Source organism: Manacus vitellinus, unplaced genomic scaffold, assembly GCF_001715985.3.
Source record: "Manacus vitellinus isolate BGI_N305 unplaced genomic scaffold, ASM171598v3 scaffold_6_pilon, whole genome shotgun sequence".
Lineage (NCBI taxonomy): Eukaryota > Metazoa > Chordata > Aves > Passeriformes > Pipridae > Manacus > Manacus vitellinus.
Window position 1 is genome coordinate 19,470,884 of NW_021940750.1, and position 13,905 is coordinate 19,484,788.

Here is a 13,905-nt window from a genome sequence, read left to right on the forward strand (position 1 = left end):
ATGTGCCATACTGAGAACAGCTCTACTTGCAGGGAAAGGCTTTTTCTGCCCCTCTCTTGTGACCCCTAGGAAGGGAGGTGAATCTGGTCAATGAAATTAAGGAAGCCTCCAAATTCTGCCTTAAAAAATCTACCTGTGTAGGGCCTGAAGGAAAGGGAAGCAGAAAAAAAGATGTTTGGAGGCAGGGAAGAAACTTTGCTCTGCTACAGTGGAGGGAGGTCTCAGCGTGAGGAGATGGGCTGCAGTGTTTCATGCCAAACCACCACCCCCTGCTCTACCATGGCCTCATTGAGTGCTCCCAGTCCACCTGGTGGTACAGCTGGTCTGTAGTGTTTGGGAGGAGGGAGAGAGCCCAGCCCCACTTGCCTGAGAGGAAAGCTCTGATATCTGCCCAGTGGGAAGGGATGGATTGCAATATCCCCACCCTGCAGCTGACAGCCAAGTGAGTAAAGCCTTCCCTGCCCATCACAGATAACACAGCCTAGTTCTCTGCAGTAAATGGGCTTTAATTTTGGGAAGGGGATGGTCCTATCACTCACGACTAGCATGAAGGGGGACCTAACTCTTACAGGTAACCTGCCCCAAGCTGCCTTTGTGGCCAGCAGAGGGCTGTGGGGCTGCAGCAGGGGAGGTGTGGGGAGTGAGGGGATGGGGATGAGTAGAGGGAGGTGTGAGGGAGGTGAGTGGAGATGAAACAGAGAAGTCTGGGGATGCAGAGCAGCCTTGGGAGAGCAGGAGCAGCAGCAGGCTGTTAGAGCCTGGCCCAGGCACCTTGGCCCCTGAGGGGAGGCCAGGCACAAGCTGAACCTGGCTCTTGTTCAAGAGCGGCTGTCAGGACTCAAATTAGCATGGAGGTTATTTTCAGTCAAATATTTCTACAGCCCGCCCCTTTCCCCTCCCTTAAAGTGATTGAATTTCTTTTTTCCCATAGTGCTCTGGAAGAGAGGAGGAGAGGAACAAGGCAGGGGAGAAAGGCTCCCTGTGCTGGAGGGCTTCTTTGTGTCCAGTTAGCCCAGGACGACGTAGCCCCAGCTTGCACAGGGGCCTGGTTTTGCCTGGGCCAGGTGTCCTGAGCAGCTGAAAGGGCTCCAGGGCACCCATCTCCTTGGTGAGAGGCAGGTACCCTGCGGTGATGGCCAGGCTGCTGGCCAGGACCTGCTGCTCCAAAACTCTTTCTCAGGTTCCCAGATGCCCCGTTGGGTTGGTGGCTGCCCGAGCCTGGAGCCATGGGCCCCTCACTGCCTACATGCCCGAAGCCATCACCTTCTCCAGACTCAAGGACCACCAAGACTTGTACAAGGTTTCAGTGGATCAAGGGGATGCCTTCTGGGGAGCACTAGGAAGGAGCCGGCTCACCTGGATCACCCCCTTCCACTCTGTCCAGGACTGTGACCTGCACCAGGGCAGGATCTCCTGGTTCCTGGGTGGGCAGCTGAACGTGGCAGGTAAGGAGGGAGGCAGACATGGGATCCCACCGACTGCCTGCAGGTAATTCTATGTGTGGGGCTTCAGTCCTGGGAGCATATCGGAAGAGCACACTGTTACAGGGTTGGAGAGAGGGGGATTCCAAAAGGTCTGCTTGGTCCTGCAGTGGCTGTAGTGTAAGGTTGTGGCTTATCCTGTGGTAGCAGCTGGGTCTTTCTGGAGGGGCTGCAGGTGGATTGGGGTGTGCTGGCAGCCAGGCTGCTCTTCCTCAGCCTCTGTGGATCCCACATGAGGGCAGTGGCTCCATTCTGGCAACAGGCAACAGCACCAAACCCTGTGCATTCAGCAGGCAGGGTTGCACTAGGTCATCCCTGCCCAGCGAAGGCAGGATGTATCTGCAGAAAGCAAAATACAAGAGCAATGAGCCACACTGGAAGTCCCCACTGTCATGGGAGACTCTTCTGTGGGTTGGGGCTACTGCCTTAGCGGGGCTACCAGGGGCTGGTAACACTTTGTCCTGCTCACAGTGGTGTTGGTCCCAGTGTTCAAAATAAGAGACAAACCTCTCAGAAAATCAGGTCTTGTAGTCCATTTTGAAAGGAGAGCAGGAGTTATTTGCCTTTAGGATTTGAGATCTTATTATTCCCCCTTTCATGTATGTTTCTTTCTCTCCTGGGAAACTACAAGTGGTCAGGAGATAAAAGCATTTTGGTATGCAAACTGCGGCTGCTGCATCATCCCATGACTTCAGTAGCAGGTTTAAGGAAAACACAGAGTGAACAAGGCTTCTGAGGAAACTGCAGCTGCCAACAATGTGGGAAACTTTTCTTGGAAGAACAACAGCCAAAGCCTCAGCTTACGATGTCCCTGGAAAGCCAGCGGCTGTGTGCTCTGCCTTTGCCCTGGCTCTCTTCCATCTTGGACAAATGCACTCTGTAGCTTTCCTGCTCAGAGTTTGTTTTGTCCTACATTTGTGATTTAGGAGCACTGCCACTCAAAAACTGCCCTAGTCCACCCAGAGGTAGCTGCAAGGCAGTGCTGGGTGGAGTGGTGGTTGAGTTAATGTTTGCTGGGCACTCTGAGGACATTGTGGATGTGACCTCCAAAGGAGCTTTAGGCAGTTTCTGCTCTGGATTGCATAAAGTTGCAGTTAAGGGGGAAACTGATAGTGGGGATTGGTGGGGATTGAAGTGGTGATGAGTGTAATGAGGTTGGGATGGTGCTTGTGATCTGCTGGCTAGTATCCAAAAATGTTGCACAAGGTTGCTGAGAAGACCCACACACAGCCCTGACTGACCTGAAAACTGGACTGCTGGTGCTGGCTTTATGAGAGGTGAGAGGTAAGATGTACTGAGGGTTTCTCTGTTGATGAGACTGGGTTTTCTATTCCAGTGAATTGCCTGGACCGTCATGTCCATGCAGCCCCAGACAAAGTGGCCTTAATCTGGGAGAAGGATGAACCAGGAGAGGAAGTACGGGTGACATACAGGTCAGTTACTACCTCTCAGCATACGAGTCCTGTTGCAGCATGCATGAATATCTACAGGGCTGATCTGCTGATGTCTGTCATGTGAGGGAATGCAGCATCCCTTCACGCAGATAGATCAACAGAATGTTGGCTTGCTTGTGCTGATCTGAAACTTTAGCCTACCTCCTGATTAAATCCTCTGGGCCCTGAGGAGTCTCTACCCAGCTGGGGAGGCAGGTGTAAGATCCTTGGGGCAGCACTGCGGTGCTTGTAGGTAAAACACACAGGAAAGTCACACGTGTGCCTTCCCAGCAAGGTTCCTGGAGTCAAAACTTATAGGTAAATGGTCTGCAAGACAGGCCAAATTCACAGCTCTGTGTGTGTTGAGAAATCCCATTCTCATCTGCACGTCAGCAGTGCTGCTGGATTTGGCTCTCTGGAGGACTTCCTGTCCAGCCCTACTGGGTTGGTTTGGGGTCACCACCTTCCAGCTTAATTTGCCTGCTCTCTGAATTTCTGCTGCAGAATTCACTTAAATTCCCCTGCACAGTAAAAAAGTCCCTCTGTCCTTTCTGGCTCCAGACCTCACACTACAAATATGACCATCCACCCCTACCAATCTCCCTGCATGGAGAGCCCTTCCATAAAATGAGTCACTGACATCCAAGCTGTGGTTTTTGGGAGGGACGCTTCTCGGGAGAGGCATCTTTTTGTTCACTGCTTCCCTACAGCTGTTGTTCTTGCTAGTGGGCACAAGCTCTGGAGGACTTGACCTTCTCAGCTTTAGCAATGCACAGGACCCTGTTTACATGGGAGAAAATATCTAACTTCTCACATGTAGCCTCCAGCTATGCAGGGTAGTGTGTCAAGCCAGCTGTACAGGTTGCTAAGAAATGAGCAGGCTGTCATCGTGGAAGTCAGCTGCGCTGTTGTGTGCTTGCTGAGCCAGAGGAATTACCAGTGGCCATTGCTGTACAGAAACCATTTTGCTTTATTTCTTTTCTACAAATAATAACCCATGTTAGAATCTGTCTTCTGCTTTCCTTCCCACTGAATTTTACAGCCCTCCCATGGACGTCCAGAGTGAGGAGTGCAGGGATAAACTGTGTATAACTCTGAGGTCCCCTGTCTTTAAGCACAGTGGTTAAATCTGCAAGAAAGTCTCTAACTGTGTAATTGCTTCTTTGGGCAGGGAACTGCTAGAGCTGACGTGTCGCCTGGGAAACACCTTGAAACGGCAAGGGGTGAAACGGGGTGACAGGGTTACAATCTACATGCCCCCGTGCCCACTGGCAGTGGCTAGCATGCTGGCCTGTGCCCGCATCGGGGCTGTGCATGCTGTGGTGTTCGCTGGGTTCAGTGCAGAGTCCCTTGCGGACAGGATCCGGGATGGTAAGAGCCAGTGGGTAAGAGTGACATGTGTTTCCCTTGGGGGACAGTGTTGAGCTTGCTGGTTCAGCAGCTGGGGGGCTCAGGATCGTGTGGATGCCAAAGGTTTTCTGAGTAAAATTCTCTGAGCTATCTGGGGGTATCCTGATATCATATATAGCCATGGAGCAGGGATTAGCAACCCAGGAAATGGCATGAGCTCACTGAATACCTTCCAGCCCATGGGATGAACTGGTTTTCTCTTTCATCCGTGGGACTGAAGGGCTGGGATACAGGATCTCCTGTGAGGAGATGCAACACAGGCAGGAATTAATGGAAAATCAAGATGCAAATCTGCTGGTTTTGCTAAATGAAGGACATGAGTAACAGGGGCTGAGAGACAGAGAGAGAGGTGCAGCGTCATGGTAGAGCCAAACTGCTGTGTGACTGATAGAGAAGGGCAGAGCTGCTCATGCGACTCTTCTGTCTTCTGCAGCCCAGTCAGAGATAGTGATTACAGTGAACCAGGGGCTGAGAGGTGGCAAGGTTATTGAACTAAAGAAGACAGTGGACCAGGCTGTGAAGCACTGCCCCAGAGTGAAACGGGTTCTAGTTTCCATGAGGACCACCAGCAAGGTTCCCATGACAGCCCTAGATGTGCCACTGGAGGAGGTGAGGCCTGCCTGGTGCTACTGCCACTTTCCCTGGGCAAAGTGCTTGCTCTGGGAGTAGGGACAGTGGGTGGAGAGAGGGTCTTGGCTGGCCATGACAGTTTCACTGGCATTGACACAATTTGGGGATATTGTCCCACAACAGGAGCAGCAGCTGCAGCCAGAGCTGCACATGAGTTCAGGAGAGTCTCAGGAGTCATCAGGATGGACTACTGGTGTCTCTTCCCACGCTACCAGCCCTGTGCTCTCAGGAGCAGGCAGTGCAAGTCAGGGCTCATAGCAGGGTGGACTGAGGGCTAGAAACACACCAGACATGGGCTGCTACTTTGTGAACCCAGCCTTGGACTGCCACTGCACTGTCACACACCGCTCTGCTGGCAGATCTGGCATTCTCTGTGAGTGCTACTAGCAATTTGTGTCCAAAGAAGCAGGCAGTGAGGTTGCTCGTATGCCCATTATCTATGGTTGCCAGCATGGAGCACTGTTTCTGAACAGGTGAGCCCCTGCCGTGCATTTCTGCTGGCTCCCTGGAGCTACACAGTAGTCTCTCCGTCTCTGCTCATCGCATCTGCAAGCAATTAGTGCTGGAAAGGCTTCCTGGAAGACTTCTGTGCTGGTCAGAGCAGCAGCAGTGTAAAAATAGCTGCCTCTTACTCAGCAGGTCTGCTTCGACTGAGGAGAGTGTTTGCCAGCTCCACAAGGCGAAAGGGAGTTCAGGCTGCTGAGCAAGGGGAGCAGAGGTGCAGAGACAAGGAATGATGTTTAGGGGGAGCTGGGTGCTCAGAGGGGAAGGAGGCTTGGGCGAGAGGTGCACAAGAAGGTGTGGGGAGCAACAGGGGAGGTACACAGGCAACACAGGTGCACAAGCAACACAGGGGAGGCTGTGAGATCCTGAAAGAACTGCTGTGCTCTTTCCTGCAGGAGATGATGAAAGAGGATGCATGCTGTGAACCTGCTGTCATGGACAGTGAAGACATGTTGTTTCTTCTCTACACATCAGGCAGTACTGGCAAACCCAAGGGCTTGGTTCATTCCCAAGCTGGTTACTTGCTGTTTGCAGCTCTCACACACAAGGTAATGGATCCCAGCGACACAGTGCGTATGAGCCAGCAGCTCATAGGCAGTGCAGGGAATAGACCTGCTCCTTGTTGCATTATGAGCCCATCTTTAGCCAGTGCCAAGTCTCTGGGAAGCCCTCCTAGGGCATCAGCCCAGTAGAGCACCTCTGCCTACAGGTGGTGTTCCATGGCAGGGTCTCCCAAACACATATTCCTCTGAGCTACCTTCTTGGCTTGCTTCTTTCTTTCACTGCCCTATACTAGATGGAACCACTAGGTAGGATGCTCAGTCCTGCCACGGTAATTTTATATTACTGTTGTAGCCAGTTGTAGTTGGCTTCCCGCCAAACCCCACAGACTACAGAAGAAAAGCTCTCAGAAGAGAGAGAAGAAAAAAAAACTGAATAGCAAAAGCTATATAAAATATATAATATATTTTACATATATTACAGATATACAATTAAGGTGCTATGTACATATGAACACAGAAACCCCAAATTGCTCCCAAAAGGGAAAGAGGGGAAGGGAAAAGGGAAAAAAGGACAAAAATGGACAAAAATGGACGAAAACAAACCAGGTATGCACAATCGAAAAACCCAGTACTGACAAAATAAAGAACTAACAGAATCTCACCACTTCCCTTGAGAGAAGCAGGACAGCCGGACGCAGCCCAGCACTCTCCCCTCACGCATGGTACACAACACCAGTCACTGCAGGCCTCAGCTCCAGATAAGCAAGACCGAGACAAGGATCTACCATTCCCAAACCTCACTGGAAGAAGAGAGAGTGAGGTCTCTCTGACCACCTTTATTTATACCTCAGTTTATGTAAAGGAATAGCATGGAATACTTCCTTGGTCACTTCCCTAGCTCCTTCCTGGTTACAAGCTGGTCTCCACGAAGGCCTAGACTGAAACTATCACAACTGTGTGAGGGGGAAGAATCCATTTGCTCCTTAAAAACTGTGGCTTGCTTTTCCTAAGTGTAAGTACCCCAACTCATGTGGGAGATTGAAGGCAGTGCTTCTGGGAGGGGCACATTTAACAACATCTGTAAAAGCTGGTGAATGCCCTCATGAGAAGGACCTATACCTGAAGAGTGTGGGTCATCTTTGGTAGGAGGAAAGCCTTTAACCATGACACGTGCCAAAACCAAACTCTAACCAAGCTGGATAAAAGGGCAATGAGCACAGAGATGCATGTGGCCACAGGAATGGTTGCAAGGGGCATTCCTATGAAATTATATGGGGTTCTGTGTCCGAGGGAGTTCCTAACTGAACAGTCCCTTAATTTTGGGTCTGGCTCTCCCTGTGCATGACTGCCTTTCCAGCAGTGCCTCAGACCATGCACGCTGTGACTAAGCAAGCTCAGGGCTGGCTGGGTCTTCTCTGTTAGCTGTGAATGCTGGAGACCATACTTCCCGGGGTGTGTGGAAGCCCTTGATTTCCCTCTGAGCTAAGCTTTGCCCAGCACAATAAGTGACCCACTTGAGACCATCAGAGTAGGTTTGTGAGAGCCAGGGCTGCCATACCAGAATGGCAATGCAAAGGGTGAGCAGCACGTGGCCATGTTAGCTCTCAGGAGCAGTGGAAATCTGGAAACAGATCCCTCAGTTTGATGGGGCAGACTGCTGCTACCATAACTCACTGCTCTGTTAAAAAAAGACAGATGAAGCAGGGGAAGCTTCCATTATGAGCATTATGGAACACTTGGGGCCCTGGAGTCCCAGCTGGCAGCCTGCAGCAGGGAGCTGCAGGAAGAGACAGGAAAGTCTGAAACCACACAAGTAAGAGGAGAAAGCAAGAAGTGGTGGGCTACTGGGAGACCAGCCCCTAGGAAGTTTTCCTGGCACTAAGAAAATGAAATGAAGGAGAGTGCTTAAGGAAACTGGATGTGTCGCTGCCAATCTGACAGCACTCAGTTCTGCCCTGCACAGGGTAGGCATCCTTCCTTCATATTCCAGCCTTGCAGCCAAGGGTCTCCCAAGGAATAAATGGGGCAGTGGGAAGAAGAGCTTGTTCTGATTTCCACCTGCCTGCAGGCACAGGACAGCACTCATCCAGCTGAGGTGGAGAGGTTCCAATTTTTGTGGGCAAGTTGGGGTTGCTCTGGGCCAAAGTATCACATGGTCCCTCTGCTTGCTGCCTCACTGCTCCTATGCTGGGCTCCTTGATGAGCTCAGGTTTTCCTGAGTGTTTACTGTCCAGGAGCCCAGAAGTGCCCAGGAGAGGTTCATGGAGTTCTCTACCACTTTGCCCTTGCCTACAACTCCTCTCCTTCCATGCAGGCATGTAAGTACAGAGGGACATTCCTTAGCCAGAACGTTCTGTTTTGATGCCACAGGATATTTGGATCAGCCTCGTCTAGACATCAGCAAAAGGAAGGAAAGGCTGTAGTTCTCTCCTTTGGAAAAGTGCAAATTTGGCTGTTCTTTTTTTTATTAAGTGTCTATATCCTTCACCTTCATAAAGCATTTTATTTTTTTTCTGATGTTTTCAAAAACTCTGCAGGAAGAAAGAGTCCCTGCAGGGGTGGTAGGAAGATAGAAGGATGCAGTAATGTTAGGGCTGAGAGAGAGTACACTGCTCCCTGTTGTCCTCCTTGCAAGGAAGGCAGGCCCTGGCACTACCCCTCACTGCCTCTCTTCTCTTGTTTAGTACGTGTTCGACTACCAGGACAGGGACATCTTTGGCTGTGTGGCAGACATTGGCTGGATCACGGGGCATACCTATGTGGTCTACGGCCCTCTCTGCAATGGTGGCACCACAGTCCTTTTTGAGAGCACTCCTGTCCATCCTAACCCTGGTGAGTGAGGTGTCTCAGGGGAGGTGGGATATTCCACGGCACCCTGCAACACCTGCAGGCAGCCTGATGCCAGGACACATGCAGCAATGGCTCTGCTGCCTCAGGAGCAGACTGCAGGCTATGCCCAGTAGAGAGCTACCAGGGGAAGAGTCTTTTCTTCTGCTTAGGAAGCCACTGCTGCTTCTCCAGGGGCGGAGCTGTTATTCCCTGCCCCTCCCTGCAGCAGGGAGAGTAGCAGAGCTATGTGATGTGGAGGAAAAGGGCCTGCTGCTGCTCCTGAATAGCTTCAGTCCTTCCTATCATGGGATTAACTTGGCTGAGGGTCCTGGCACTGCTAGAGAGCCTTTGTTCTCACCTCTTCTATCTTTATCTTGGTGTTGGGCTGGGAGGACATGCGTGGGTGCTCACTGGCCCTGTTTCCATTTCAGGCCGCTACTGGGAAACAGTAGAGAGGTTAAGAATTAACCAGTTCTATGGGGCGCCCACTGCCATCCGCCTGCTCCTGCGATACGGTGATGAATGGGTGAAGAAGTATGACCGCTCTTCTCTCAAAGTGCTTGGCTCAGGTAAGTGCAGCAGCATGGGCTGGAGCAGCAAATCCTTGCGCATCAGATTCTGCCTCTTCCCACAAATGCCAAGAACAGCAGCAACGAGACCCCAAAGTCAGGACACTACACTATTTGGGGATGGCTCCACAAGCAGGTCATGGGAAGCTGTGTCCTGAACCTGATTTTTCTGCTCTGCTCCCTTGTCTTTCCCCTTGCAGTGGGGGAACCCATCAACAAGGAGGCGTGGGAATGGTACTTCCGTGTGGTTGGCGAGACACGATGCCCAGTAGTGGACACATGGTGGCAAACCGGTGAGATGCATATGACTCCTTGTTCCAGCTTCTGCTCTCCCAGGCTTCAGGAGTGACCTGCTGCTTTGTTGGCCAAGTGATAATGGTTGTTACTGACACTCTTGTATGAGCAAGGCTGTAAGGGCCCAGGAGCACCTAAACATGAAAGAGAGAAATGGCCTTTAAAGGTAACCTAGACAAACACGAAGGATTTGATGGCACATCTCAGCAGATTCCTGCTGAACTAAATGAGTACATCCTCCATCTGCAAAGAGCCTTCCCCAGCTCTCTGGCAAACCCAGCCACAGCCTGTGCCATGTGCAGTGGGGCCAGGATAAAGGCTGCTAGCCAAGCAGTGCTACTTGGCTTTCTTCTTGTTCCCAACTCTGATGAGCATTACGGTTTCTTTTTCTTCAGAAACAGGAGGCATCTGTATCTCACCCCGTCCTTCTAATCCCGGAGCAGAAATCCTTCCAGGCATGGCTATGAGACCCTTTTTTGGGATAAGCCCCACCCTCTTAGATGACAAGGTATATTTATAACCTGCAGTCCAGGCACTGGCTCAGCCCACTTTCCACCAGCCACTTGCAGAATATACTTGCTGATGGGAGTAGAGAGCTGTGAACATGTCTTTCCTGCTCACCTCTGCTGGACAGCAACCTTCTTACTGGAAAGGGAGAAACAGTGAAGCTGTCCTTCCAACTAGTGCAGAAGTTGAACTGTTTTCTAGTTTGCACTGTCCTGACAAGACAGGCTGTGCTTGGGCTCCCTGGCACATCTCTCCAAGGTGAGGTAGCTAGGCAGGAACATCCAATGTCCCTGGAGGGGCCCTGCATCCCACCATGGTAGGCAGATTGGGGCTGGGAGAGACTAAGCCTGTCCTGTTGGACTGGGGAGCAAAGGACCCTCCTCACTGCCTTCCCTGACATTTCCATCACAGGGTTGTTAAAACAGGCAATAACTAAACATTCCAAGTACCCTCAGCCACGGTTACTAAAAAGTAACTATTTTACAGGGAAATGTCCTTCTAGAAAACAACATCTCTGGAGCCCTTTGCATCTCACAAGCCTGGCCAGGTATGGCACGAACCATTTACAATGACCACAAAAGATTTCTGGAAACCTATCTGACTCCTTATCCAGGTAAGGAAAACAGGTGGCAGGGCACTGAAGACATGTTCGGTTGGGTATGACTGTGTCTGCCTGCTGGCTTTCTGAATGGAGGCAGGACTCAGGAGAGCGGGTACGGCTGCTTTGTTCTTCCATAGACCCTCCTCAGTGCTGAGGCCCTTCATTTCCTCAGGCTTGTTACCGCAGCGTTGCCCTGGGAATGGGTCTCTCTCACCAACCTTCCCCATTGGATCACACATTGTCTTAAGGTAGTGGATTTTTCTTTCTGCCCCCAATCCCCTTGAGCACAGACAGACCTCTTGGTGCATCTCTTGCAAATCCTGTCAGCGTCTATCACTCACCCCAAGGCACTGAGCAAGCCCCAGAGTGTGTGTGTTTTGATGTGAAGCTAAGAGGTGAAGCAGCAAGACCACAGGCACCTGCACTGGAGCAAAGTGTTTCCAGCATGAGGTGATGAGGTAGGCTGGGCATTAGCCAGCACACTGCAGAATGAGGGAAGGAGCCTGATGATAGATCAGGCACCAAAAGAGGCAGAAGACTAACAAGGAAGGTAGGCACCTTCACCCTGAGCAGTTGAGGAAGGCACAGAGTACATGAGCCCTGGTGCCAACAGAGAGGAAAACGGGGCAAGGTGAAAACCCAGCTGGTGAGCAGCTCACATGCTCACTGCAACAAGTGACCATGGCATGGTTCTGGCAGGTTTTTTCTTCACTGGGGACGGTGCGTATCGTACCAGGAAGGGCTACTACCAGCTAACAGGACGGCTGGATGACATAATTAACATCAGTGGACACCGGCTGGGCACTGCAGAGGTGGAGGACATTGTGGTAAGAGGTATGGGTGGGAGGTAAAGCCATCCAAGGAAACAGCAAAGGGACATTGGTAGTGCTCAGGGAGGTCTCTCTTGAATCCCCAGATGGAAATACGCTGCTGCTGTAGCAGCAGGGAACAGTGTTGGACCCAGAGCCTGCCTGTGGGAACAGCTTCCCACCCTTTCCCCTCTCATTCTGGCTCTCTACAGCAAGGGAGAGACAAAGCCTGGTAAGGCTGATGCTCTAAGCGAGTGAATCCCAAAGCAGCAGTCAGACATGTTAAGGAGGAGCATCTTTGGGCCAGTGAAGATTGTGGGACCTGGTGGAGCAACCTATAGGCACAGAACAGGGTCTACAAGGTGCAAGCCTAAAGCAACCAGGGGTAGGGTGAAAAGACTTGTGTTTGCAGACCTACTGAGGCAAGAAGGAAAAAGGGCAGAGGCCACCGGAGGCCCTTCCTTATCTCTCTGCATTACGGTAGGCTGCAGCAGCCAAGTCAGCTCAGGGCAGCTCCCAGGTGGCAGCCAGCCTGCTGAAAGCACCAAGCCAAACCCCAGCCCTGTTCTCTTCCAGAATCATCATGTGGCAGTGGCAGAGTCTGCCGTCATCGGCTACCCACATGAGATCAAGGGAGAAGGTAAGATGCTTGATTTCCTGCCCCTGAAACATCTCTCCTGGGGCTAAGGGACTGCAGTCGAAAGTGACACTGTGGCTGTGTCCACACCACACAGCACGTTAGCAGGGATCTCAGCACAGCCATCACAACTGCACAAGACCAGCTAGGCTTTGCATAAGGTGACAGCAGCAGCATCATGGTCAAAAACACTCACAGCTTTGGCTACAGAGCATCCCCAGAGGCTACCAGCAGAGAAGTTCTCTCCTGGCACTAAGTCCAGGCAGGCCCTCAGGAGCATGGTGTACACGGTGCTCAGTAACCTCAGGTCTTTCTGCCAGGAGCCTACGTTTTTGTTGTGCTGAAGAAGGACAGTGGCTACACACAGGAGACTCTTGCTGCTGAGCTACAGGAGCTCATCTCCAAGAAGATCGCTAAGTACGCAGCTCCAGATTACGTTCAGGTAACACACGCAGGCTGCTCCAGCACCCTGGCAGCTTGGCCAACCCCTTTACCTCAGCCTTAATTCTGCTCCTCCCCATCACAGGTCACACACCGGCTGCCCAAAACACGCTCGGGTAAGATTATGCGTCGGGTGCTACGGAAAATCGTGGAGGACAAGGCCAGTGAGCTTGGGGACCTGACCACACTGGATGACCATGAAGCTGTGCAGCAGATCATAGAGGGACACAAGCACCTTGTGGAGGGGCAGAAGAGCTACTAGCTTGGCTCTGCCAGCAGCCACCTCCTCTACCTTCACTGCAAAACTAGGGAAACATCCAGAATTTCTACTAAGCAAGTGGTGGCCAGTAAGTGCTCAGAGACCACACCTCCACTGCATTCTCAGAGTGACCTCTTCACAACACAGAGACCCTCAAAACCTGCCTCCACACACATATATGAGGCAGGTGAGAGAACATGACTCATCACAGGCAGAACAGTAAGGGGAAACAAGCTATGTTTCCTACCCTAAAGGAAGAGGGCCAAAATCCCTCCTTAGGGTTCCTTGTGCCTTGCAAGAGCTGTGGAGATAGCAGCTGGGCAGGATTGCTAGTGCTGGACAGGTATATTACTCCTACCCCTGCTGTGCTCTTCAGCCAGTCTAGTCCAGGACCATACAAGCATCTCCTCCAAAGCAAACCCCAGAAAGAAAACATCCAGCAGTCCAGTTAACAAATATTGACTCTTCTCCATAAAAATAGTTTGAAAACAGGCTCCATATTTTAATACAAAAATGTTCCTTTTACATGTAGCTATGTGTCATAAGGAGAGCAGAGACACACCCCTTCTCTGTGCTAGCATTCTCCTCCCCTTATAATGCTCCTCCTGGGGAACACAACCCTCAATAGAGCCACAAAGTGCAGAAATCTGTTCTGCAGAGCTGTGTATCAAAGACAGAGCTCCCAGAAAGGCACAGAGGGCAGAAAAGGAGGCTGCATCCTAGCCTCACACCACTGCATCCTGGACAAAGCAGAGGTTCCTCTGGCCCTTGTTTCTACAAGGCCCATGAGGCAGCATCTTCTCTTTGGGCAGCCTAGCAGCTCACCCCTTTCCCTCAAGAGAGCCAGGGAGGCAGAAGGAGGCCAGGAGAAGGATGGCATAGCTGTCTGCTCCTGACAGAACCCCACACTATGAGTTCTGACATGCTCTGTGTCCATCAGCAAAATCCAGAATTGGTCTTCCACTGTTTGAATCATATGTTGACAGCTGCTGGCTTGG

The 13,905-nt window shown here is 51.5% G+C and overlaps 1 protein-coding gene across 1 annotated transcript; it reads left to right on the forward strand.

Moving 5' to 3' along the window:
• The first annotated feature begins 935 nt into the window (after positions 1–935).
• Positions 936–13,903, forward strand: LOC103758765 (acetyl-coenzyme A synthetase 2-like, mitochondrial). Its single transcript, XM_018082434.3, has 14 exons — positions 936–1,445; positions 2,818–2,914; positions 4,086–4,285; positions 4,758–4,933; positions 5,854–6,006; positions 8,646–8,793; positions 9,222–9,359; positions 9,560–9,652; positions 10,049–10,161; positions 10,647–10,773; positions 11,461–11,588; positions 12,147–12,210; positions 12,528–12,649; positions 12,734–13,903. Exons 1-14 carry the CDS (start codon positions 1,133–1,135, stop codon positions 12,908–12,910), a joined length of 2,049 nt encoding a protein of 682 aa, XP_017937923.1. The 5' UTR covers positions 936–1,132; the 3' UTR covers positions 12,911–13,903.
• The last annotated feature ends 2 nt before the right edge of the window (positions 13,904–13,905 follow it).

What these genes read in the sequence shown, in the direction of transcription:
- LOC103758765 (XM_018082434.3), top strand. Translation starts at nt 1,133, where the DNA reads ATGGCCAGGCTGCTGGCCAGGACCTGCTGCTCCAAAACTCTTTCTCAG. An exon ending in TGGGCAGCTGAACGTGGCAG is followed by an intron (nt 1,446 to 2,817) that starts GTAAGGAGGGAG and finishes TTTCTATTCCAG; the next exon opens with TGAATTGCCTGGACCGTCAT. An exon ending in TGCGGACAGGATCCGGGATG is followed by an intron (nt 4,286 to 4,757) that starts GTAAGAGCCAGT and finishes TGTCTTCTGCAG; the next exon opens with CCCAGTCAGAGATAGTGATT.